This window comes from Taudactylus pleione, unplaced genomic scaffold, assembly GCF_031769625.1.
Source record: "Taudactylus pleione unplaced genomic scaffold, aTauple2 ptg000283l, whole genome shotgun sequence".
Lineage (NCBI taxonomy): Eukaryota > Metazoa > Chordata > Amphibia > Anura > Myobatrachidae > Taudactylus > Taudactylus pleione.
This window is the reverse complement of record NW_028284685.1, coordinates 1,653,328-1,678,934: the sequence shown is the minus strand read 5'-3', so window position 1 is coordinate 1,678,934 and position 25,607 is coordinate 1,653,328. Positions and strand designations below refer to the sequence as shown.

The following is a 25,607-nucleotide window of genomic DNA, read 5'->3' as shown; positions in this document are numbered from 1 at the left end:
AATTCTACTCCAACCCCCAGTATCACTTATTTTTAGTAAAGCAGATCGCATTTCCCATAATTGTAATGGGAAATGTGATCTGTGTGCAAGTTACTAAAAAATAAATTGTAAAAAAATACCGGGGGAAGCCCTGTGATAACGCCACCTGGAGGTGGCGTTATCCAGGGTCTCCCCCGTTTACCGGGCTCCCACTCTGCTCTAACGGGGAGAGCAGAGGCGGGAGCCGGTACCAGTAATCAGCTATGTGGTCTAAATAGACCGAAAGCTGATTGCTGTAAAAAAAAGAAAAAAATAAATAAACATTTTTTTTTTTACTTACCTGAATCCAGGGACCGGTGATCGGGCCTCCGGTGATGGCTCCTCTCCGGTCAGCTGGTCTCCCACAGTGCACTGGAGCCCGGTCATCAGGTGATCGGGCCCCAGTGCAGTATGGGAGATCACCTGGAAGCCCGGAGAAGACCACCGGAGGCCAGGAGGATGCAGGTAAGTGTAATGAAGGGAGGGGAGGTCGCGGGGGTCCGCGATCGCGGGGGGCGGGGCTTAGTGCCGGGGGCGGGGCTTAGCGTCGGTGGGGGGTAGTAGCGGTGGTCGGTCGGCGCATGCGCGGGCTCTTAGTCGCGGTATTTTTTCCGAAAATACCGCGACTAGAGTGCGGATGGGATCCGCAGGGACAGAGCTTTATCGCAAGCTCTGTCCCTGCAAGGGATTTATAGTAAATCCCTGTGATATTACCTGAATTCGCAATGCGAATTCACTCGGTAATATCACACTACAATCCGCATTCAATATGCGGATTGTAGTAAATAGAGCCCTAAAAGATTCTAAAAAATTGTTTACGAGTTCCTAGGATGATTTAGGATGTGTGATGTGTATATGATTTATTTGGTGTTGAATGTCCAAAGAATTTATACATGTACAAGTTTGTGTTTAGTGTGTTTAGTGTGGGTTGCTATCTAGAATTCTATGTAGCTTGGTGAAGACTGTACATATGATGACAGGTGATCGGAGCTTTTACATGTCATCTATCTGTAGCTATATATTTACTATTCTTTACAAATGTCATAAATTACGTATTGAAATCACAAAATCACCATATATGTTGATACCTTGCCCAGTGCAAGCAGGAATGATCTGTACCATAGTCATCATTTTAATTGCATTTGGACATTCTGAATCTATTATTAACCCCCCTACAGTGTAACTCAAAATATGCACATAATTGTTGGTGGTTTTTATTTGAACTTAATAGACATCTGCTGGCTAACAATGTTGAATGGTTTTGTATATAAGTGGAATAGGATGTACTTAATGTTAATTCATTTAGTTGAATTATAAACTATGGTCAATATTTAAGTTTTGAATTACATAGCTGTCTGAATCCAGTAGATGTATGAGGCGTGGTACAGATTGCTATTTCAATGCTAAAAGTTTGCGGTATAGTCTTTTAAATAGTGTAAGAGCGCTTCTGCACAAACAATATTAGAATCTATTACTAATTTACAATATTATATACTTACACATGCATTTTATATATATTAATAAATCAAATATAGCCGGCACTCTATGCTCCTTGCTGAAGATGCGCCGGTGCCTTCTCCTCGATTACCAGGCCCGTGCAGGGACGGAAAATCCAATATAGGAACTCCTAAACAGGCGGCACTCTGGCTTCTTAAGAAAATACACTAGATTCCGGGGGGTCTAGTGTATTTTCTTAAGACGCCAGAGTGCCGCCTGTTTAGGAGTTCATATATATATATATATATATATATATATATTATATATATATATAAACAATGCAGATGATGGTTATTCATACACACTGAACAACCATCGGTCTTCTGGACGTGGGTCCCGGTGGCTGGGGACAGGCATGTTGTGCCCCCTCCCCGTGGCCCCTGCTGCAAGGGTACGGTCGGTAGACCATCCATACACACAGCACGTTGAGCAGATATATTTGCCCATATATTGGGCATTAGCTGTGCAGCAGAGCTGATGCGATATATCTGTGAACGACGTCATTCACAGACATATTGCTGGTACACACGGCCCGACACGCACCCGATATATTGGTCGATCAATTGATCAGTATATCTGCCAGTGTGTACCCATCATTAGTTTCATTAGTGGTCTTTAGTAATAATTGATGAGCTTACTTTCCTTATACGTTTATCCAATTAGGGTCTGATTCAGAGTTACACATATATCAAGCACAACAGCTTGAAGATTTTGGAAATAAATATGGATTTCCATCTGTATTCAGCATCAGCTGCATCTATGCCACCGCACTGCCCCCATCCATACACACTTGCACTAGGTCTATCCTTGATGCAGGTGATGCGATTGATCCCAACGGCTGCGATCCAGGTACTGAGTATCAGGATTAGGCTTAGGTACTAGGGGGAAGGTTAGGGTTAGGTTGTGGGAGGGGACGGTTAGTGTTAGGCTGCGGGGGACAGGAATGGTTAGGCTGCCAAAGGGGAAGGTTAGGCCGCAGGACAGATGGGATAGGGGTAGGGTTAGAATACTTACCTGCATGCGTCCGGATTTCCATCATCGTGATTACGACCACCAGCATTATCAACGCTGGGATCAAGTGCCCAACCCAGCTAGGCTTTATGGGCAAGTCTCCAATTTAGATGGGCATGGTAGGCCCTATCAGCATCTCCCCGAGAGTAAGTAATGTACTAATACCCAGAAATGTGTAGCAGATATCTATATGCAGCTCCCCTTTTGGCAGTAATAATGGTTTTAGCTTCTCGCATGGTCACTCCTGGATACACTCGTGGGTTTCTGGATGCACTGGATTGTGATACACCTGCTGGATCCTGGATACACTTGCCCTATCACGGTTAGCCTGGATTCTGAATAAACTAGCTGGTTCCAGGATTATCTCAGATGCTGGAAATATCTCTGCTCTGTCAAAAATGGGATCCATTAAAAATATTTAAAGTCTTGCACTTTGAGAGATAAGGGGTGTGGGCATAGAATTTGCAGCCAGTAAGTGAGGGAGCTTTCAACCTACGTCCTTAGAACAATGCAAAAAATGTGTGTTTCTGGTTTTTTTCGGAATATTTCTATTTATTTATACTTGTAGGGTAAGTTTAACTTTCACATTTATTATTAACTGTAGAAGCAATATTCTGTCTTTTATATATCACACTTTATTACATTATTATTGTCACACATTGGGGTTTGAGGCCCTGTTACCTGATGTGGCGGTGTCACCTCAAAGCCATGGGTGCTCCTGTGTGCCACTGAAGACATCCTATATGTTTCATGGTTGCCAACAAGCTGGGTTGTTGGCATTCCTCCAGAGTCTTCTCCCAAGTTGTTGGAGCATGGACACCGCCATTGTGGTCGCTATCACCTGACTGACTAGCCACTAACCAGAGGCTGCTATCTGATCATCTGACCTGTGCAACCTATGAGGGACCAGATCGCCCTATTTAAACCTGTTCTGGCAGTCAGCCCATCCAGGCTGTGCACTACTCACAGCAAGTGCCAGCAAAAACTCTCGGCTGTGCTCTATTCACAGCAAGTGCCAGCATCCACTACCGGCTGGGCTCTACTCACAGCAAGTTCTATCATCCACTCCAGGCTGTGCGCTACTCCTAACATGTGCCAGGATCCACTCCAGGTTGTGTGCAACTTACAGCAAGCATTAGCATCCACTCCAGGCTGTGCGTTATTCCCAGCATGCCAGCATCCACTCCAGGCTGTGCGCTAGTCTCAGCAAGTACCAGCATCCACTACAGGCTGTGTGCTACTCACAGCAAGTGCCAGCATCCACTCTAGGCTGTGCGCTACTCCTCATGTGCCAGAATCCACTCCAGGCTGTGTGCTACTAACAGCAAGTATTAGCATCCATTTCAGGCTGTGCGCTACTCAGAGCAAGTGCTAGCATCCTCTCCAAGCTGTGTGCTACTCTTAACGTGCCAGGATTCACTCCAGGCTGTGCACTACTTACAGCAAGTATCAGCATCCGTTGCGCGATTCACAACTAGTACCAAACATCTATTCAAGGTTGTGTGAGCACTGCTCACAGTAAGTATTACATCAAGATTCCAGTTGTTGCACTACTCATTGCAAATTTTACACCAAGTTCCAGGCTATATACATCCAGTGCCAGCATTCGCTACTAGCAGTGCAATTTACATCACAAATATTACAGCTATTGCAGTTAAGTGCCAGGTCTAACCTTATCTTATATCTTGCTCCAGTTGTGTATGGTCCTTGCTAAAGACTTTTCACAGTACCTGCCTTCTGATGTTTCAGTGTCTGCTGTATTTACAAGCCCGATCCTGACTATAATATCTCCTCATGTATCAAGTATTCCTGTTCCAGTTCTCTGCACTCCAGGCCGCAAAGCGAGTCTGCTTCGTATTCTACCTGTAATCACTACTATCTGCATGAGGAGTTTCAAACAGCCGCCTAATTCCATAGTATCTCCAAAAAAAACAAAGCCAACCCTGTGATGTTATTGTATTAGATATGCCTAATGTTTGTAGACACTCCCTAACTTGTATGTGAAAGCCTGAATCTTCAGTGACGGTCCCTAGGACCATGGGGAATGCTAGGAAGTGGGTGTAGTCTTGTGTACAGTATGTCTATAGTTTGCAAATGGCTGAATAAAGAAGCATAGCAGTTCTAACCCATGCATCAGTGTCCATATGAATGCATATACATGCATGCAAACAAAAGAAACCCTAGAGTACCTGACCCAGGTCAAAAAAACCCCAGTAACCTGGGAATTATATTGTGCACAAATGTATATTAATATTGTATTTAGTACTAACTGTCAAGCCACATCTCTACTCGATCCCTACACTATTGGGGAGAGTAAGTATACCCACTTGTTACAACTGATATAAACCTGGACATATACTGTTGAGTTATAACTGCACACATCATGAGATGGGTATGAGTGAACAAATGCACAGAAATGTGCTTTGTCATGCATGGGTCTGTGTCGCTGAATGTTCCCACTTAAGAGAGCCACTTAGTTGAGTTAGCTATAGAGATACACCTTTACTATCCAAGTTACTTCGATCTGAAAGAATAGGTTATTAAGGTCAAAGCTGAAGTGTTGGCTGAATAAGGTAAAATAATATGGAATCTTCGTGACATGCAATTTTACCTGCAGAATTAATGCACTTACAAACTAATCTATTTCCATCTTCAATGTCACTATAAAATTTAGTTAATAGTCAGTATGATTACTCACTCAAAGTAACCCAAAAAAGATTGTCCTAGGAATAACTTTATGAAATATAAAAAATATATTAGTAATTAAATGAAATACATCAATAAAAAAAACATTTTGGCTCTAGTAAAATGCTGTAGTATTGGAAAAGCTCCTAGAGCATACAGTTTCACTGACCTCTTCAGTACAAAGAATTTTATAAATGCAGGAAGGTTACTGTATATTGGCAGTTAACATTGGCAATGTGATGATACATTTTACATTGGGTAAAACAATAGATATGGTAAGAACTTACCTTTGTTATCTCTGTTTCTATGAAGTCCATAGGGCTCCCAGATGAATCATGCCCTGTGAGGGATTCAGGGAGGACTTTTTCCCAGTTGATAAACTATTCGGGCTTGTGAAGGAAAGCAATGGTTAACTGGGAATGGGCTTAAAGTATCTTGGTGATCCTGCTAAGAGCAGGAGGTCGTCCGGATACAGGAGCAGTCGGATACCCTGAACAGGTGGGCCGCAAGCAGTGATCCGCGACCTTACCTGTCCCCGTCAATCCGGCAGCAGTCCTGGGCACCCGCAGAATCCGGCTACTACAGACTCTGGGGTCCCGCCGAGATCCCCAGATTGGTACTGGCATCTCGGCACCGGTGGGGTGGAGGAGCGGCAACTTGGACGTCCTATGGACAGTCCGACGCTGCTGCTCTTAAGAGTACAAAAGGAAATAGAAAACCTTCAACTCATAAAATAAAATAAGTTTAGGGGCTGCTACTCAGCCCTCCTGCGTTAACTGTGACCCGACTCTGGCCGGGCACCAACCTAAACTGGCCTCTGGCTTGGGGGCGGGGTTATAGGGAGAGTGGACCCAGTGCATCCTGGGAGCTGAAAGCTTTAACTGCGTGGTGCCCGGATTTGGTTCCCAACCTATACCCCAAGGTCAACCCTGTGGTCCCCCTATGGACCCTGAAGTAGAAATAAGGTTTAGATAAAATGTTGATCAAGACAATAACCAAAATGTCTCACCTATCTGAGACAAAGTTTGTTTAACCACAACTTTAAAAGTTTACATAATTTGTGTACAGTAGATAAAGCATCCAAAAGTCTCAATTTTGTATTGGTTGCTATTGGACACTGAGGTGTTGATTCAATTGCAGGGTAGCCTTGTGATTGGTGATTTTGTACGCAGCTCTATGGGGTGAAATCAGGGTGTAATAGGGATGCTTTGCTGTGCCGCTGTGGGCGTTTCCACACCAGTGCAATGGCACATTACGGACATCACCTGCAAGTGAATCAACCCCTAACTGTATTAAAACAAATATAGAATAAAAGATGTATCAATAAGCGCAATCACAGAGATGAGAGAACATCAATAATATAAGGTCACTTATATATCATATTGAAAAGTAAAATAAATATAATCAATATAAAGTTTACCCCACAGGGTATGTAATAACATCTGTTCCCGTATAATGTCCTGGATGGATGGATATCAATAAGTTCCACTTGTATTACGATAGGAAATAGGCACTCATTATTCTCCCAACATCCATATGTAAACAAAAGGAGAGACAGAGATCCAGAATGGTGAAGTACAACAAGTTTAATTCAACTTAAAATCTCATTTGGTTTCCAAAAACACAACATATATCATATGGCCAAAGGAGCTCATTCAGACCTGTTCACAAGATGCGGTCGCTCGCTGGTGAAAAGGGGCTGGATATTTAAATGAAGTGCTCGCACTGCATCGCGTAAGGACGCCCTCTATGTCTTAGCGAGCTACGGCAAAGTGCGCTCGCAAGTGTATAAAGACGCCCCCTTGCCACTCGCAACACACGACATCTCTGGGAATTTTAGGATTAATCTGTAACATCGACAGCCATCGGAGCTGCTCGCAGCCCTTGAGGTTGCCTTTCCCCGCCACAAGCACTGCGATCAGTGCGGGCTGAAATACATGCAGGTGACGTGTATAATGACGCTACTTTGCTAATTATGCACGCCCTTTAAACACCGTTTTGTCGGCGACTTTGGGGACACAGGAAAGTGACCTTATATCATTGATGTTCTCTCATCTCTGTGATTGCTCTTAGTGACATCTTTTATTCTATATTAATTTTTGGGGTATCTCTAGGGACCCTCCTATTTATCACTACATAGCAGCAATCGAGTGAAGCGCAGGTTCCTAAACTCTCCCATTAACCTACATAATGTATTAAAACAAAGCATATTGATTGAATCAGTAGTAGTTGTTGAAAGTAGAATTTGCACATTTGCTACTTGCACCATCTACTGATGGAAAGTGATAAATACATTTGAAGATTTTAGGTTAGGAAATAATTTTCCTTGCCACTGCTTAAGGAGTGTATGGTACAGTGGGGGTCATTCAGACCCGCTCGCGAGCGGCAGGACGCTCGCAAGCGGGTCGATGTTCCCCACTGCGCATGCGCACGACGGAGGGAGCTCCGTCGTGCGCATACGCGAGACCCGGCGAGCGACGGGCTCACCATCGCTCCGGGTCTCGCACCAAAGGGGGCGTGCTGTCGATGTTGATTGACAGCACGCCCCCTTTGGTGGTCATGCCGGGGGCGTGCCTGCCAGACGGAGGCGTTCCCATGGGACGGCCCCACTGACATCACTAGTGATGTCAGTGGGAGTGATTTTGGCTCTGATAGAGCCAAAATCACTCCAGGGCTTGCGGCAGCGAGACCCTACTGCAGGGTCTCCGTCGCAAGCCCGATGGTCACGATGGTCAAGACCATCGCGACCATCATCATGGACGCTCGCTATAGCTGTGGGTGGTAACCCACAGCTATGCCAGCGTCCATGAGGACGCTCCAAAGAAAGGTAGGAGGGTCCTGATTCAGAGCGAGCGCTCTGGTCAGACCGTTCAGCTCTGAATCAGGCCCAGTATTTGACATGTCCTTTGCATCAACTGCCTAGTACTGCTAAATAAAACTCCATCTTGACAAACTAATACCTCTTGCTCAAATATTTTTCAATAATTCCTTTTAAAATGAAGAAATATTTTAGAAGTTGATAGGTCTATATTAGTGATGCTATACGTCCCGGTTTTCCCAGGATTGTGCTGGAATTGAGGTCAGTGCCCCGGTATCCCGAAGACAATCTTCAGGATGCCAGAATGTCTTGGTTTCATGGGGAGGGTAGCTGGAGGGGCGGTTGCTGCCACACTATAGGACACTTGAAAAAAGAAAGCGGCATCGGTCAGCATCGCAGAGCACGTCACTGTAAACACACACTCACTTGCCTCTCTTCCATTTATACAATATCCTCAAAAGACGGCTTCCCCAGGTGCCACTCTCATTGGCCACAGTGCCAACATATGACACTGCATAACACCCGGAAGCCCTACTAATACGAGGCACCTAGAGTTTTACACTTTTGACCTCCTTGAAAAAGGCTCTACATTGAAGCCACACCGCCTACCAGGCGTTACATCCACAAAGGCACACCACCACTCTGGATAGCCACTGTCCCAAATAGGACACTGTGTACACATTGCACTGCTACAGTATTTGACCAGCCTTAAGCACGGATCGCCACTGGCAGTATCTCCAGCTACCAGATGAGCCAGACCCCACCGAGCCAAGGGGTCATCACATTTTTTAGAAAGCCTCCATTGGTATTGAAATAAGAATGCCTCCCAGGAAGAAAGCTACACTCAAGGCTGAAGGGACAGCTGGAATCTCAGAAGGACCACAATAGCAGGTGCAGCTTACAAGTGCCCACCTACTAGTAGGTTACCCCTTTATCTGTACTCCTACCAGTGCAGGATGCCACCACTGTTTTTTCTGTATTGCACACAGCTGCATACACAATAAAGTGCTATAGACCAGGGGTGGGCAATAAGTGGCCCCCAGCTGTTGTACAACTACATATCCCAGCATGCAATGCCACAGTTTTGATAAATGGCCATGATAAAACTTTTGGGATGTGTAGTTCAACAGCAGCTGGAGGGCTGTTTATTGCCCACACCTGCTCTAGACAAATTTTGAGTCTGACAAATCACAAGTGTACCAGTGGACATGTGCTGGTCAAGAACCGGTAAAGGTGCTCCCTAAAAGGATGTACCTTAACTCCGTGCACAGGTTTCGGTCAGCTGACGCTGTTCTCCTATCAACTGCTGCCCGTGGGTATATAACCGCCTGAAGGACTCCAGAAAGTTGCCTGAACAATGTTTGTCATTCCTAGTGTATGCTAGCTGAGTCCTCGTTCCAGGTTCCTCTGAGATTACCTCCGTGTCTTCTCTAGTGCGTTTTGACCATCTCTGCCGAAGTGCTAACCCTGTGCTATTTTCAGAGCACCAGAGCGTCATTCCATCTCAGCCTGTGTGCCACTCAGTATTACCATCTCTGCCAGTGAGCCAACTACGTGCTATCCTCAGCGCAACAGTGCATCATAACACCTCAGCTTGTGGGCAAATCTTGCTCTACCTTTAGCGCAACAGTGCGTCATAACACCTCAGCCTGTCTACAACTTAGCGTCTCCTTCTGGAACAACAAGGCGTCTTACCACCTCAGTCTGTGTTCAAAACCAAGGAGCTTTCCTTCAGCGCAATAGTGTGTCTACACACCTCTACCTGTGGGTAGCTCAAGTACCAATTCCTGGTGCAGCTGTACCTCCTGGGAGGCATATTCCTCGGGCCACCCTCTGTGTGTTTCTCTATTCCCATGGGGTTTGGATACCAGATCAAAGAACCCTGCTGGGTGCAGCTAAAACCCATATCCTGATTGGTAGGGGTCACTGGTGAACACCTCCCAGCAGGTTAGACTCCGCACCATTGATAGGGTCTCGCTAACGTCGAAATTCTGTGGATGAGGAGATCATACATTCAGGCCCTTCGTCTCCTATTCTTACCCAACCTGGGACCTCTGCTTTGAACCCCTCAGTAGCAAGCGTGACAAATACAATATGGTCGCTGCTTTACGCCCACTCCTCCCGGTATATTTATGTTGTGTTCCACCAAGGTAGCGCATCCCGGCAGGGAAGAAAACACACAAAGATTATAGCGAACTAAGGCTTCCGCTCCTTTTCACTATTTTGCTGACAAGGGCCCTGATTCAGAGCCGGACGCTCTGACCAGAGCGCTCGCTCTGAATCAGGGCCCACCTCCATTAATATGGAGCATCCTCCTGGATGCTCGTATAGCTGTGGGTCACCACCCACAGCATATACGAGCGTGCAGGATGATGGTCGCAAAGGTCGTGACCATCGCGACCATCGAAACTGCGAGCAAAAGCCTGCGGTTGAGTTTTTCAACCGCAAGGCCAGGAGTGATTTTGGCTCTATCAGAGCCAAAATCACTCCCACTGACATCACTAGTGATGTCAGTGGGGCCGGCTTCAGACGGTAGGCGTTCCCTTGGGAATGCCTCTGTCTGGCAGGCACGCCCACGGCATGCCCACCAAAGGGGGCGTGCTGTCAGTCACCATCGACAGCACGCCCCCTTTGATGAGACACTCAGAGCGAAGGAAAGTCCTTCGCTCGTCGGGTCTCGCGCATGCGCACGACGGAGCTCCTTCCGTCGTGCGCATGCGCAGTGGGGACCATCGACCCACTTGCGAGCGGACAGCCGCTCGCGAGTGGGTCTGAATGAGGGCCTAGGTGTCCACCAGCGGAGCTTCTGTAGGACCAGGCGAACTAGATCGGCCCCTAGGAACCTGAGGGATGTCGTTTTCAAACACATCCATGGCAACATCTGTATTGGGCATAACACCTCTGAAAATATATTTCTCTGGCCGTAACCAGACAAAGTGTTGCGGATTTCTTTCTTTAGACATTAATTGCGCAGAGGTTCTCTCCCCAAAGAGGACTGGCCGGGCTTTTCCACTCTTCTCCCTTTTTCGAGGTAGGGCCTTGGGAGACTTTAAATGGGCGTTGTCTCTGTGGTTCCATTACAAGCTCAACAAATTCTGGGAAATTGTGTCCCAATATGATAGGGGAGCTTAGGACCAAACGCAGAGAAAGTGTGCCCCTTTATGGTGGGGCTCACTCGCACCCGGGAAGTTTTCTGATTGGTGGCTGCTAGAAAATTATTTTCCAGCAGCCGCCCACAGAGCTTTCCTGACTGGTCGTATCAGGGAAAGCCCAGACTGGTATGGTCGTATCTGATACGACCGTGCCAGGCAAGTGGTTAAAGTGATCAGTGACCTTCATTAGGATGTACAAAGAGAGAATATATGGAAATGTGATTCACAAAACCACACTTATTAACCGTAAAGCAAGTACAGTAAAACAAAAAATACTACATTTTAAGAGGTGCAGTGTGCCTGAAGCTGGGCATACACATCCAGATAAAATGTCTGTCAGACTGACAGACATTTTATCTGGCAGCCTGCCAGCCGCAGATGTCCGCGGCATACACTGTGGGATTACTCGCAGTGTATGTGCCCGACATCTGCGCTCCGCCCCCGGGGGAGGAGACACTTCCCTGTTCCTTCCATGGGAAGGAACACAGGAAATGTCGGTCTGTTGGTCGCAGCTGGGCATACATTGCCCGATGCGGCCGGCAGTTTACAATCCGGCATGCCCGACCGAGCAATATTTAACCCTCGTCTCCCGCACACACACTACAATTACCGGGGCAATCCACGGATATCGGGCGGATTGCCCCGATTATTGTAGCGTGTATGGCCAGCTTAAGAGGCCAACCTGGACAAACCTACATATTTCCGCAAAATACCTACAATCTTTGTAATTTTAATTCATAAAATAAGCAAAATACACAAAATTGTGAGAAAATAAAAAGTAATATGTATCTTCAAAAGTTTTACGTGTTCGGGCGCAATGAACCTGAGAGGCCAGGAAGGTCACTACTGCACTCCAAGCAGGCGGCGGGAAAACTGAATAGGGGGGTTTCAAACAGCAACTAGAGATAGGAAGGTACTAGGAGGGGCAGGACCCTATGCCCCCTTGCGGCGCAGAGGTGAGCGAGAACAGCTTTGTGGAACCTGTCAGGTTAGCTGCGCCTGTCGCAGGGTTAAAAAGAGATCTGCATTACCGACCATCTCTGAATCAGGCCCTCAATCCATAAACAAGTTTTCGGGGCATTGACTGCAAATATACAGTCTTACATCTGTTACTCATAGTAACCAACTGATTGTCGGATGTTTTTCTGTCTGTCCAAAGTCACAAATAGAACTGCTGCAGATGGCCCACCATGCTTTGATGAAGGACTATGCTTCTATTTGTCAGGGTAAAAATGTAAACATGCTCCACTTTAATGCAGACAACCATTAACACAAAATGGATGTTTCTTGCACAATACAAACGTGTGGTAAATGTAACGGCCTGGGAACTGCAGGCATCGGTGAGTTCTGTGCGAGACTGCCCGATGTTTTAAAGTAGCAGTCATTTGAAAGGCAAAATTAACCTGGTTTTGCATTTTAAATGACTCCTACTTTTAAGCTGCCCATCCACTATACAATTTTCTGTCAGATATCTGTCCAACCTGGCTGGTTGAAATGAAATGAGCAAATAACAATCGATCATATGGTTTTAAACACTGAAAAAAGGACGAAAAAATTGTTAAAATTGGTAAAATTTGTGTGTTTTAACCAACTTATTGGAACAACCATTTTTGGCTTTTTTCCAGTGTTTGTCAGCAAATGAACGGTTGTCATTTGCTCCCATACATTACAGGTTTACAGGTTTCATTCCAACCAGCCAGATTGGACAGATATCTGACAGAAAACTGTATAGTGGATGCCCAGCTTAAAACATTGGGTATCTCGCACGGAACTCGCTGATGCCTGCAGTGTGCACGTTATTACATTTACCCCATGCTATAAAATGAAATCCAGAGCTTAGCTGCAGCATCAGCACTATCATGTAGACAGATTGCAGCTAATTCTCTGGAGAGAAGACCAATCTCCCAGATCCCGCCCAATACCTGCATGAAGTGGCCAGTCCAGGGACTTTATAATGTGATTTGCAGATAGCTTTTATCATAGCCTTATGGTGCATACACACGGTCAGATTTTTCTTCAGATCCGAACGATAACGATTTTAAAAATCGTTCAAATCTGAAGGAAAATCTGACATATCTGACATGTTTGTCAGATGAACGATGCGCGTTCCCACTTGTCAGATAACAAAATCTGACATCTGATGTGTTTGCAGTCAGATTTGGAAGATTCCATTCATTTTAATGCAGTCAAAAATCGTTCATAGTTCAAATCGTTCAGATCGTACATCTGACAAATCTGACCGTGTGAATGCATCATGACCCTCTGCTGCTCGCTCATTCCACTTTTACCTCCCCTCTGGAATGTAGACAAGTATGACAAAAACCATTTTGTTAATCCCAAAATGATGGATACTTCATGCAACAGTGTGTCACTGTAGCTCATACATGCCTACTTTTGAAAATTAATTTCAAGAAGAATGTGCAAGCAACACCTAGGGGGTAAATGTAATAACCTGCGACTTGCAGGCATAGGCGAGTTCCTAACATATCTGCTCAATGTTTTAAAGGGGCAATCATTTCAAAGAAGAGAAAGGACAAAAATCCTACATGATACCTAACGACCCGGCGAATGATGGCAGAGACTCAGTGATGGTTGATTTTTTAGCCAGAGCAAAGGGCACAGAACTTAGAGCCATCCACTCCGATGCACCGTTACTCCCTGTCCTCTAATTGGCTTGTAGCCAACTATTATGGGCCGTATTCTATTTGAGGCGAAAAGCCGTTTTGCGTGTTTTTGGCGGAAACTTTTCGCCGATGACGTAATTTAAAAAAAAACTCTTAAGAACACCCCAAAACATAACTTTGAATTTGGGGGCGTAAAAAAAAAATTGTTGGGGGACAAAGTTAAAAACTAGCGAACTTGACTTTGGGATGGTCCCCAAGTATGCCCCAAGTGTTTTTTTTATTGCATTAAGTTGATTTTTTCAACTTAACTGTAGCAACTTTTAAATATGCTGGCCCCCATTTTCAAGTACCCAAATTTGCTGGGATAAGTTATTTTATGCAAAAAAACCTCCTGAATACTATTCTGCACCACGTATACTGTACAAAAACGCTATTTAGCAGCTATTGAACCCGTTTAAAAAAAACAAATACCTTCAGCAAGCCAAATCGGGGGTTACCATAGCTAACCCCCATGTCAGAGCATCTTTTGGGGGGTGTCAGGCTGATTTCCCCAAATCTGACAGTACTATCCGCCTGTTCAAGTTTCGCCGGGTCCCGTTTTCGCATACTTTCAAATTGAATAGGGGGTAAAGCGGGCACGCGCGCAATACTTTTCCGCCTACAAAACACGCGATGTAGGCGAAAAGTCTGGGAGGCGGAAAAGTATCGTGGGTCCGCTCAAATTGAATACGGCTCTATGTAGCAAAAGTAGGGATTTCCATCATTTGGTGAAACCATCAATGGTTTCATGCCATCGGTGCTAGTCACCATCAATGGAGAACATCGATGGTTGACCATCCAATGGACATCCCAAGCGCTGTAGAGAGCTGCTATCGGCGGCAGGGCTGGAGCTGTCCAAGCCTGTCCATGAAATGCTACTGTACTGTATGCTGTTTTTTCATTGCGGACTGAAAAAACAAAGAAAATAACACACAGAATTGGTTTTGTTAGCTTTCGTGTTACATTTAGGGGTCTATTTACTAAGCAGTGTTAGGAGACAGAGTGAAAAGTGATAAGGTGCCAGCCAATCAGCTCCCAACTGCCATTTTTCAAACACAACCTGTGAGATGAGAGTTGGGAGCTGATTGGCTGGCACCTTATCACTTTCTTATCAATTTTCACTCTGTCTCCTAACACTGCTTAGTAAATAGACCCCTTAGATTCTGACATATGCACCCCAGCTTTTTCTTGATATGGAACATTATCAAAAGTGTAGATTTTTTTTACCAAGAATTTTGAGGAATTCAGTTTGAAGCCAGGAAATTTCGAAACTGAAAGTGATACAAGTGTGAAATGTTTGGGGAAACAATTTACAAAATGTATTAACCGTGTACAAATATGTTTCATTTATTTAAAAACAAACAGATTTATTAAGCAGAAATCAGAAGAAATCCGCTTTCAAACAAGCTTACTGAAATTGGTATGTCATTATTGTAATTATGTAATTATGATTATGGCCTCCGCCAATGTCGGTCCCCTCTATCCGTAAACTTATGGGATATCATTATCACCTAAAATGACTATGTAGAGGGGATATGCCCACTGTTGCCATCCACAAGATGGCGGCTGCGGGCCAATTAGAGCAGCGCAGCACAGCTGCAGCAGATTATGCCAGCCGCAATGTGTCTCTTTGCTCCAGGCTGATTTACGTGCCTCATATCCCGGTGTCTGCACACGAATCCCCATCGAACTATGGTTACAATCTCTTTTTTGCATGTGTACAGGCTCTCGCTGCACCAACAGAGGGAATTACGTGAGTGAGACGTGGCTGCTGCGCCCGGTGACATCAGACGGAGACGTGGGTGTGTGTATGAGTGGCTGCAGCTGTTGCCGGATACTGTGCTTGCGGCGGGTGTCGGCGCTGGTCCCGAGGTCAGTGGAGTGTGCAAGAACGATCGGCGGTGTCACCCACTGAGGGCTGTGATCGTGTTATATTCATTTCCCGTCACGTCACTGTGCAGGCGGCCCCTCATTCATACTGCTATATGTTATTCATTGTATACAGTCTCTCCTACCACTATACGCATATTTATCTTATCATTTACACTCTGTGTCATGAATGATCTTTCCATTCATTTTACTAGTGATAACCTCCTTTTGACCCATAATGCGTCACTACCACCCCCACCTCCTTGAGCTAAGTACACATTTTTGTATTATGAGTATCTCCTGGCTGTACTGCCAGTAGTATCCACTTAATGCCACCATTATGCTTAATATCTAATTTTATGACTTCAATACACTTATTTATTTAATTTTTTACTCTAATGGGGGAATTTAATTCTAAGCAATGGGGTGCAATGTACCACTCTATAAGGATGGAAGGATAACTTGCAATGTTGGCACTACCATAAATGGCCGATATGTGCGCAGTTTGAATTCCCCCCATATATTGCTTTTCTCCCATTATGTCTATCACGTGAACCCCAGCTTTTGTATAATTAGTATCTTTAATTCATATTAAATATATAGGTTATAGATTATATACATTTAGATACTATCAATGTATTTTAATGTGTACCTTAATCATACTGTACCCTGTACAGGACTAGTATTGTCACATAGACAAGAATAATGACACAAATATTCTGTGTTTCTATAGGCTTCAGTGTACAGGCCAATAGTGGTACAAAGTGTAGAGATGCCTAGTCCAAGAGTCACGAGAGCAGCCAACCCTAACAGTTCTAATCCCAATGGAAGATTTGAGTTCATGTCCCTACTGACCAACAGGACAAGTGTTTCAGAACCATCCTTAACTCGACTTCGCACATCGGACAGTCCAGTTCACCGCAAGGACTCAAACTGCTCTAATTCATCTCAACAGCAGCTTCCAGAGGAAGATTGCATGAAATTAAACCCATCTTTTGTTGGAATTGCCCTGAGGTCACTGCTGGCTATTGACCTTTGGTTGTCCAAGAAAATGGGAGTATGTGCAAGGGATGGCTCGTCATGGGGCAGTGCCCGTCCTATGATGAAGTTAGTGGAGATTTCTGGCCATGGCATACCCTGGATTTTTGGTACATTCTATTGCCTGTACAAAAGTGACAGCTCGGCTGGACGAGAGGTTATACTTAACCTGCTGTTTGGTAAGTGAAATTTGAATAGTATATTATTATGTAGGCATACTAGGGGTTTGCAAAGTAATTAGATGCTAAAATATTTACTTTATTTGCATAGCTAGGTTTGGGTACTGGATGCCGGCAGTCAAAATCCCGATGCCGGCACCCCGACAGGGTTATTATACTGACACCTGTTGGTCAGTATCATAACCCTCCTCCTTTCCCAACTCTTAACCCTCCCTCCCCGCTGCATAAACCTAACTCTCCCCTAGTGCCTAAAGCTAACCGCCCTCTCCGGCCCCTAAACCTAACCGTAATCCACCCCCTAGTGCTTAACCCTAAACCCTCCCCCTAACCCCAGTATTTACCGTCGGGATGCCAGCGTCGGCATCCTGACTGTTGGTATTATGACCACGGGATAGCTAACCAGTTTACAATATATTTACATCTAAAGCTATAGTACCAAGTCACATATATTAGCAGAGCTACCTACTGTTAAATCCTTGCCTGGAATATTCAGCACAATGAGCATATTACGACACAAACAAATTCAGGTTATATGAGCTTACTGCCAAAACAGTAGGGAAATTATTTAGTTTACATGAATTAATAATTGTAGATATAGGGCCAATGTAGACAACCCTTGGCACTAGTGCAACTAGATAGCACTCGGGTTGTTTGACTGACACCCATGGGGTCCATCTCTCTCCTACTTTGCGCACTGCGTTACTCCTCCCCATCTGCTCCACCTTCTTGCCTCACAGAGGAGACCGTTTCAGCCCACTAGACCTTCTACAAACTGGACAATCCAATTGTGCCCTGCATATCCAGCGTACCCTGGGCCCTTGGTAAGTGAACTCTTCCACAATTAGAGCTGTTCACCGTCATAGAACAGTATAATATTCTGAGGTACGTCTTTGTGTCTAGACTACAAATGATGATCAACTTAATCTGAGCAATCTAGCTTCAAATATGGAAGGACAGTGAAAACCGCTAACATTTTTAATGTTCATCTGTTTTGTAAATGTTTGTATATGTTGTTATGGTGGTGCAGGGATGGACTAGCGCTGCTCAGCAGCCCTGGCAGTCCCCCTAATGCATGCACCTGGAAAAGGAGCATGGCCTCGCCGCAAAAGGGGTGTGATCATGTTTCACGGGGGCGTACTGTAAGTCACTGGGGCGTGGCCTCGCTGCCCGCCCCCATCTTTCAGTGTCCCGGCCGAGCAGAGCGCCGGGAGGCGGAGCTGCTCGGCCGGGGTTTGCAGCCGGAACGGCCCATCTGGCATATCCCCTGTAGTGGTGGCACTCTGGAATTTTTGGGGGCTTGTAACATTGAACACTCTGGCACCCAAAAAGAAAAACTTTGCTTACTCCTAATATAGACTAAGTGAAAACATTCCTTCAATTTGCAGAAGATAGCAGAGATGGCTTGCTAGTCAACAAGTTAGGAAAATATCCCTTCATGTCATACTATCCTATAACTAGGTGCGCCCATAAAAACGCAGCCAACATTTTTAGTCCATTCAAGATTTGTTTTGTTTCCTTTCTTCTATATTATATTTTTTTCTATAATGTTCAGCTCTAGTTTGCATCATAGGTGTCTGAGGACATGGCACTAATTATATTTCTATTGTTACCTCTACATGGGATGGCTGACAGTCTGTGAATTTATATATAGCTGATAGTATGTTGACATATTGCTATGGATTTATTTGTTTATTATCCTTTGAGCTGGTTCTGCGACATTGGAAGTTAGTTGCGTACCTATGGCTGCCCTCAGTGGCTTCTAGGACACCCATACATGTAAAATGGCTGCAAGAGTATGTCTTTGGTTTTCAATAGGTAATTAGTGTTCCCACTAGGCTGTTTTAGTGGGGCGCCATGCCTGATTTTAAAATGCGCCCTGTCTTTTTAGTGGTGTCTCCCTAAAACAGCCTGCCCTGTGCCTTCCCCACCCGCGGGCTTCAGTGTCCCGTGGGTGGAAAAAGTTGCAGTGACTGATCAATTAACTGGCATCAATTCACTGTGGGGAAAGTCCAGCACCTCTAAGTGCTGGCACGCCCCAAGTATGACATGTTGGGGACATGTTACAATAACACACCCCCTCCTCGGTTTTCAGGTCTATGGCAAGTGTTTTGCCATCGATGGCACGTCTCAGTTGCCGCACCATCGATGGTGGTGGCCGTGTTCAATAATGCTTCGGCAACGGTCCAATCGCCGTGTCTGCAAATATTCATTCCATGGTTTCTTACCGATGTTTTAAAACCATCGACTGTCAATGGTACAGACTTTGATGGCCATCACTAGGGTGAAGATCAGCCACATATGAGGAAGGATTGGGTTTTTAGAGAATCTGATAGTCCTGTCCCTTCCTCCCATAACTGGTTGGCCAAGGACCTTATAGCTCCTAACCAATTTTTCCAGTCACTGTTTATTTTATTTTCCTTTTAATGAAATTAAATTGGTCGCAATTCTAAGATAATTAAAGAAAAAAAACAAAACATTGCCACTGTCAGGCTTCTGAGACTTTAGGTGGCGATTGATGGAAGGGGAGAACTTCAACACAGTTTTTAGTCGTTATGATCACCTGGCTTTGCTCTGCCAATCGGAGTGGAGGAGGGCACCCATAATTGTCTGTGGTTATGAACTACAAGAAGATAGACAGTGCATGCAACAGTCCTGTCACTTTAGCTTAATTGCAAACTGAAAGAACAAAGCAAATAACACAGGGAACTTAGGGGGAAATGTATTAAACCTAGAGATAACAAATGGATGTGTTGCCATAGCAACCAATCAGATTCAACTATTATTTATCTAGTACATTTTATAAAATGGAATCTAGAAACCAAGGCGGGAATTCAATTGGTCACGTGGTAAACCCTGGACTAGTGGTATTTAATTTGCACCTTCTGAGGGTGCTAGCCTTTGGGGCTAGTCCTTGTGTTATCACATGCGCTAACAGCATCTTGTCTGGCATTTAACCTGTTAGATGCCTTTTACAGCGACTATGCCTCGGCATTAGTAACTGTGTGATGTTTGTATATTTTCCCTGAGCTTGTGTGGGATTCCTCCGGGTACTCCAGTTTCCTGCCACACTCCAAAAATATTCTGGTAGGTTAATTGGCTCCAAACAAAAATTAACCCTAGTGTGTATCGTGTAAGCATGTCGGTGTTCTCCCCAGAAAATTTTTCCAGCTGGGTAGCATCAAAAAGTAGCCGGATGGGGGCCTTAATAATAGCAATAATAAAATGTTTTAAACCCTGACCTTATAATGATTTAAACTTAAATAACATTGTATATATTAATTTTCCTCTTCTTATTAGAGGCCCAGTCGTCTGATTACAAAAAAGCTGCAAAGTCTGTAGGATCTGGTACTTTTTATACAGCTCCCAGATACTGTCCCCGATTGCAGGCTCCCCAAGTGCCGGGTGGTGCACCCGCAATAAAACAGCCTGGGGAGAACACTGCATGTGATAGGGAATATAGACTGTAAGCTCCACTGGGGCAGGGACTGATGTGAATGGCCAAATAGTCTCTGTAAAGCGCTGCAGAATATGTGTGTGCTATATAAATAACGGGTAATAAATTAGTGGCAGTAAGGTAAATCTCCTGGGTTAAGTGCCGGGCGTGATGCTGTCATAGTTATACATATAGTTATGGGCACTTAACCCTGGAGCTACATGCCCGTGATGTGAATTGAATTCCAGCTTGGATTAGTCTACCAAATAGGAAGCAGCATTCCTCTCATGAAATTCTCTAGTTTGCTGCTGTGCATTTCCTCATTTTGCACCTGGATTGAGGTCATTTACACTTATCGGAGTCTGTAAATGTTTTCTGCTCTCTCCAACCCAGCCCCATGAGTGTATGTGATTTACATTCATAAGCAAACATAAAAAATTTAATACTTACATAGCAACAAATGGTGAGACACCGCTCAATACCCCAACAAAGTGGTCCTCTTACTAACCTCCTGCTGATATTCTGTGTAGCTATGGGAACTGCTCAGCCATGTAATTAAAAATAAAGAAATAACCTGTAAGCCCCCTTCTACCTGGAATGAACCTGGGAGGGGCTGTATTGAGCTTTGGTTTTCTGCCTAAATACACTTTACATTTATTTCACCCCACCAGTGCGTAAATCTATTGCCAAGCAGATGCTACTACATGAACATGTCTATTGCAAGGTGTCTATATCACTAAAAGCTTTTATAAAGCCTGTCATTTCTCACCTGGGCCTAGCCTACTGTTGTCTCTGCTAATCTGTGACGTAATTGCTATTAAATTGTAAAACAATTTGTATTCTTTAAGTTGTAATAATTCTTGCATTCTGTAATGACATACATCTTTCAGTATCTAGGAGATAATAAGAAACATAACAATTCTGTGTCTTCTTTTTACCTATTTTCTAAATAAAATAAAAAAAACTGTATTTTGAGATCCAGAAGTAGTAATATTAGTCCTGTAAATTGAGCAATGGGTCAAATACTTTAACAAGCTTCTATGGTAACTAATGTGTACTTCATGAATGATTTCTGTTTAATTTACTAAACACATTTTCTTTCCCACAGCACTACTGCTGGATATCATTCTTGTAGGGATAGTGAAAGGAATAGTGAAGCGTCGACGACCTACACAAAATCGCATGGACATGTTCGCTACCTTCTCGGTAGACAAGTATTCCTTCCCTTCAGGCCATGCTACAAGAGCGGCAATGGTGTCTCGGTTCATGCTTAACCATTTGGTACTGGCTGTGCCAGTCAGGATCCTTGTGATGCTTTGGGCTATTGTGGTTAGTTTGTCCAGAATCATGCTGGGGAGACACAATGTAACTGATGTGTTATTTGGATTTTTCATGGGGCATATGCAATATAGTTTGGTTGAATACCTCTGGCTCTCACCAAATACTTTACCTGCCCTATTCAATATGTGAAGTAACAGGAGGTGGTATTTTTGTTTTTGGGTGGCTTCACCTAAGCCTCATTCTCATTGCCAATGGATACAACCTGATTGCCCACCCACCACATCTTGAAGCTTTTTGTACATGGACCTCCAACTATATCTCTGAGGGGTCAGACAAATACTGCGCCTAGGCAAAAAAGTGGCTAACAGATATAAGACCAGATTAGTAGACTGCACTAGCTGCACGAAGCATTGCACTCCAATCCAGCATTCTTTCTGTTGCAGTGTTGGTCTTCGATCCATGGATATCACACATTTTTGCAGAAAAATCCAAGTGGTGAGGAGGGAAATATTAATTATATGCTCTACTTTTTCTTCAGCTGGTGTTTTTTGGTAAATTATTTTGTATTTTATAAAAATCACTTTGTTTTGATTCTATGTTTAATTCCAGTATATTTTGAAATTACCCTCAGACAATGTGATAGTCTTTATTCAAAAGAAATTGTATCCTATATTAGTCGAACATCACTGTGCTGATTTGAATGGTTTGTTTCATGTCAAATATCAAAATTTGTGTTTTAAAGTTATTTTTTCATTCACTCAGGCCTAAGCAAAAAAAACAAAATGTCTATATTGTTATATGTTCCTTTTATGGGTGGTGTTTTTGAGAAAATGACAATCTAACATAATAGTGAACTTTAATTAGTATTGTCTGAGAGACCAATATATGTATTTCTGCTTCTTTGGGAGAAAGGAAACCCCTTCCCCTGGTACACAGGCCCCCTCCTCTCCTAATATACATGATTGCACCACGTTTATTCCACCAGCATAACTTGAATTTTTGCCACACTATTGCCAGTTAGCCTTAATGATGACATGCATGAGATGTTCTAGTGCAGAAACTATACCGGAACAGTGTACATAAACGGGGTTAAATATTAACAATATGCTAATATGCACTAACCCATAGCAACCAATCAACAATTAGCTATGATCCACTGAGTGCAATTTAGGAAATGAAAGCAACTTTTTATTGTTGGTAATATATCATTCCATTGTCTAAGTTTTTTATATTTTATTTGTCACATAGGGCCGAATTCAATTCCATGCGATGATGTATAGCAGTGGGAGGGAGCTCCCACAGCTATTCAATACAACACGCAATTTGACTGGTCGGGAATTGGTTAAGACAGAAGGTGCCTATCCACTAGACGATTAAAATGAGCGATTGAACGATAATGATATCGTTTGAATATTTGGTCTTTTAGACATGTTTTAGACATCTATCATCGTACAAACATGCTGGTCAACCTGACGATATCGTCAGGTTCAGCATGTTTGCAGATGATTGTGCCTGCACTGAACGACATATCGTTCCGTGTGGGAACCCTGCAGTGTAGTGAACGATAACGATATCGTTCAGTCTTTTCACTGTCGGGTAATGGATACCCGCCTAGAGAATGCCGGTTCTCACAACTTAACCTGGGTGTTAAGGCGCGGTAAGCGGCATTCTCTGACTAAAGTGGCGGGCACGTGGCTTTTAGTGCCGGACATGCATCTTTTAGCGCCACGCTGAGCCGGCAAACAGCTGCACACCCTGGCACTTTTGTCGTATTTCTCCTCGCATCCCCAGGGGGGTGCGAGAAGAAATCCTTTAGCTGCCCAAATAGTGCGGTGTATTGAATAGCTTCGGGAGCTCCCTCCTGCGGCTATTCTTCATCGCACTGAATTGAATTCGGCCCATATAGTAATATTTTTTGATTGTTGGAAATAGGGGACTAGTTATTTCTATCTTGATTAAAATACAAATGTCCCCATTTAATAGTATTTTATAATGTAGTGGTAAATCTATTTTTTTTTTCTTTTGTTTATTTACCTTTTGCATTGTATCTTTTATTTTATTTCCTGCCTAATTTAGGTGACTCCATCGTGCATGAAAAATTATATCTCCATGGTGATGACTCTATAAAATGGGGTATTTAAAGTGAGATTGCTGCATCTGCCGCAGCCTAACCCTAATACTTTCCATCAGGATGTCAGTGGTCTGGATTCTGGAGCGGGGATTCTGACCACCGACATCCTGACCGCACGGATGTCGACTACATCCCATTGCAAACCATGTCAGTAGATCTAAAACTAACTCTGGTGACTCATTCTTGAATCAAATTATAGCTCCAGTCCTGTTTCTGAATTGGGAAGGAGATAGAAAACATGTTGTGGGTATGTACACACAAGGTAATAAGGTACCAGTTATGAAATGTAACTTGTGATTGCATATACCCACTACCTTTATTCTTATTTCTATTGCATACGGCACCATATCCGGGGGTGTATTTATAATGGGTGCAGGGCCCCTGAGTTTTACCATGAAGCCAGTATCTACTGCGCTGACAGAGAGGAGGGGGCCCAAAAGGAGGCTGCACATGGGCCCCCTCCTCTCTTAAAACGCCTCTGACCACATCTGAGACATTAGTACTGAAAAAGCCTTTCTACTTTACCTGATAGTATTTGTCTGCATTTGCCTGAAACATTGATTTATTTTTATTTTGCAATTATAGTAAGACCATGGTGTTCTGAAATGTTCAAAAAAGTAAAATATACAGATATGACTAAAACTAGTATTCTTTACTTGGACAATAGTCAAAGACTGTTAATAATATTTCACTGGTCTGTATTTAAGTTAACAAAACAACAAACAAAACATTCTAATGTTCCAAAGAAATCCGAACAACCAAATATATTATTTTTCTTAAGTTTATCTGTAGGTTTATGGTATAGCTGTATGTATAGGCGTGTGATTTATTATGCCATATATTTAGAGGGTGTTCATTTTATGCATTAAGTTTACGGGGGAAATCATTTTGAGTTTTAAAGAATTATCTATATAGTTTGTGTTGTTTTTATATTGTTGAACACTACATTCTACTCCCCAAGGATAAAGTGGATACTGTCTATGGTGCCTATTAAATTTACATTGTAAATATCCCTTTGTGGAATAGATGTAAAAAGAATGCAAATATGTTTCTTTGTACAGCAAATGTATATACATATTGCATTCAGTCTACATTTATTTTATTAGGTTTCTTCAATACACAATTTTCTTTAGAATGATTATACATAGCTGATATACTGCTGTACAAAGATGGAGAGTTTATAATATTACCCAAATGCAGGCCTACAAAATTGTAGATATGTCCCTACTTGCAAGGATTTATAATCCATAGGAAGAGAGTACAAGTGATAAAGCTTGTGTTGGAAGCTGTAGTTATGAAGTAAGTTGATCCCATATGATGGGATGAGTTGTTGAATGTCTTACAAGGGCATCTTCTGAGCCTTGTTCAGTCTATCATTCAAGCAGGTACATTAATTCCCTTATTATCTGAGTATAGACAGGAAAAGGAAACTGAATCGGTATACTTACCCTTCCCCCTTCTCTCCCTAACCCTCCCTTTTTGTAGCCTAACCCTCCGCACCCTAACCCTACCCATTAGTGCCTAACCTAACCCCCCCCCCCAGAAAAAAGAAAAACCTAATGCTAAAACCGCTATGCTGCCTAAACCTAACCAACCTCCAAGCCTGCGGTTAACACTAAGGACGCCCCGGACATACCTCGTTCGTGCTGGCGTCCTTCTGGATTATGGCGCCGGGGTTAAGATTGCCTATCTTCAGTCCATTGTCGCGACCTCTGGTCTCAAATACTTCCCAAAGGAAACACCTCTAGAAGGTATAGTGTGACTCCTTCCACTGGTCCCTCTTTCCCTTCTCTTAGCTGACAGTTATCTGTAAGCTGGTTATCTGCATGGTA

General features: G+C 43.7%; 1 protein-coding gene across 1 annotated transcript in view; it reads left to right on the top strand.

The window, feature by feature from the left end:
- PLPP6 (phospholipid phosphatase 6) overlaps positions 1 to 24,169 on the top strand; it is a 53,547-nt gene extending 29,378 nt beyond the window's left edge. The window contains exons 2-4 of the mRNA XM_088482230.1: positions 15,569 to 15,716; positions 16,447 to 16,930; positions 21,472 to 24,169. Coding sequence (XP_088338356.1) covers positions 16,486 to 16,930; positions 21,472 to 21,833 — 807 coding nt within the window. The 5' untranslated portion in view covers positions 15,569 to 15,716; positions 16,447 to 16,485 and the 3' untranslated portion in view covers positions 21,834 to 24,169. The remainder of the gene's footprint in view (positions 1 to 15,568; positions 15,717 to 16,446; positions 16,931 to 21,471) is intronic.
- Positions 24,170 to 25,607: the final 1,438 nt, after the last annotated feature.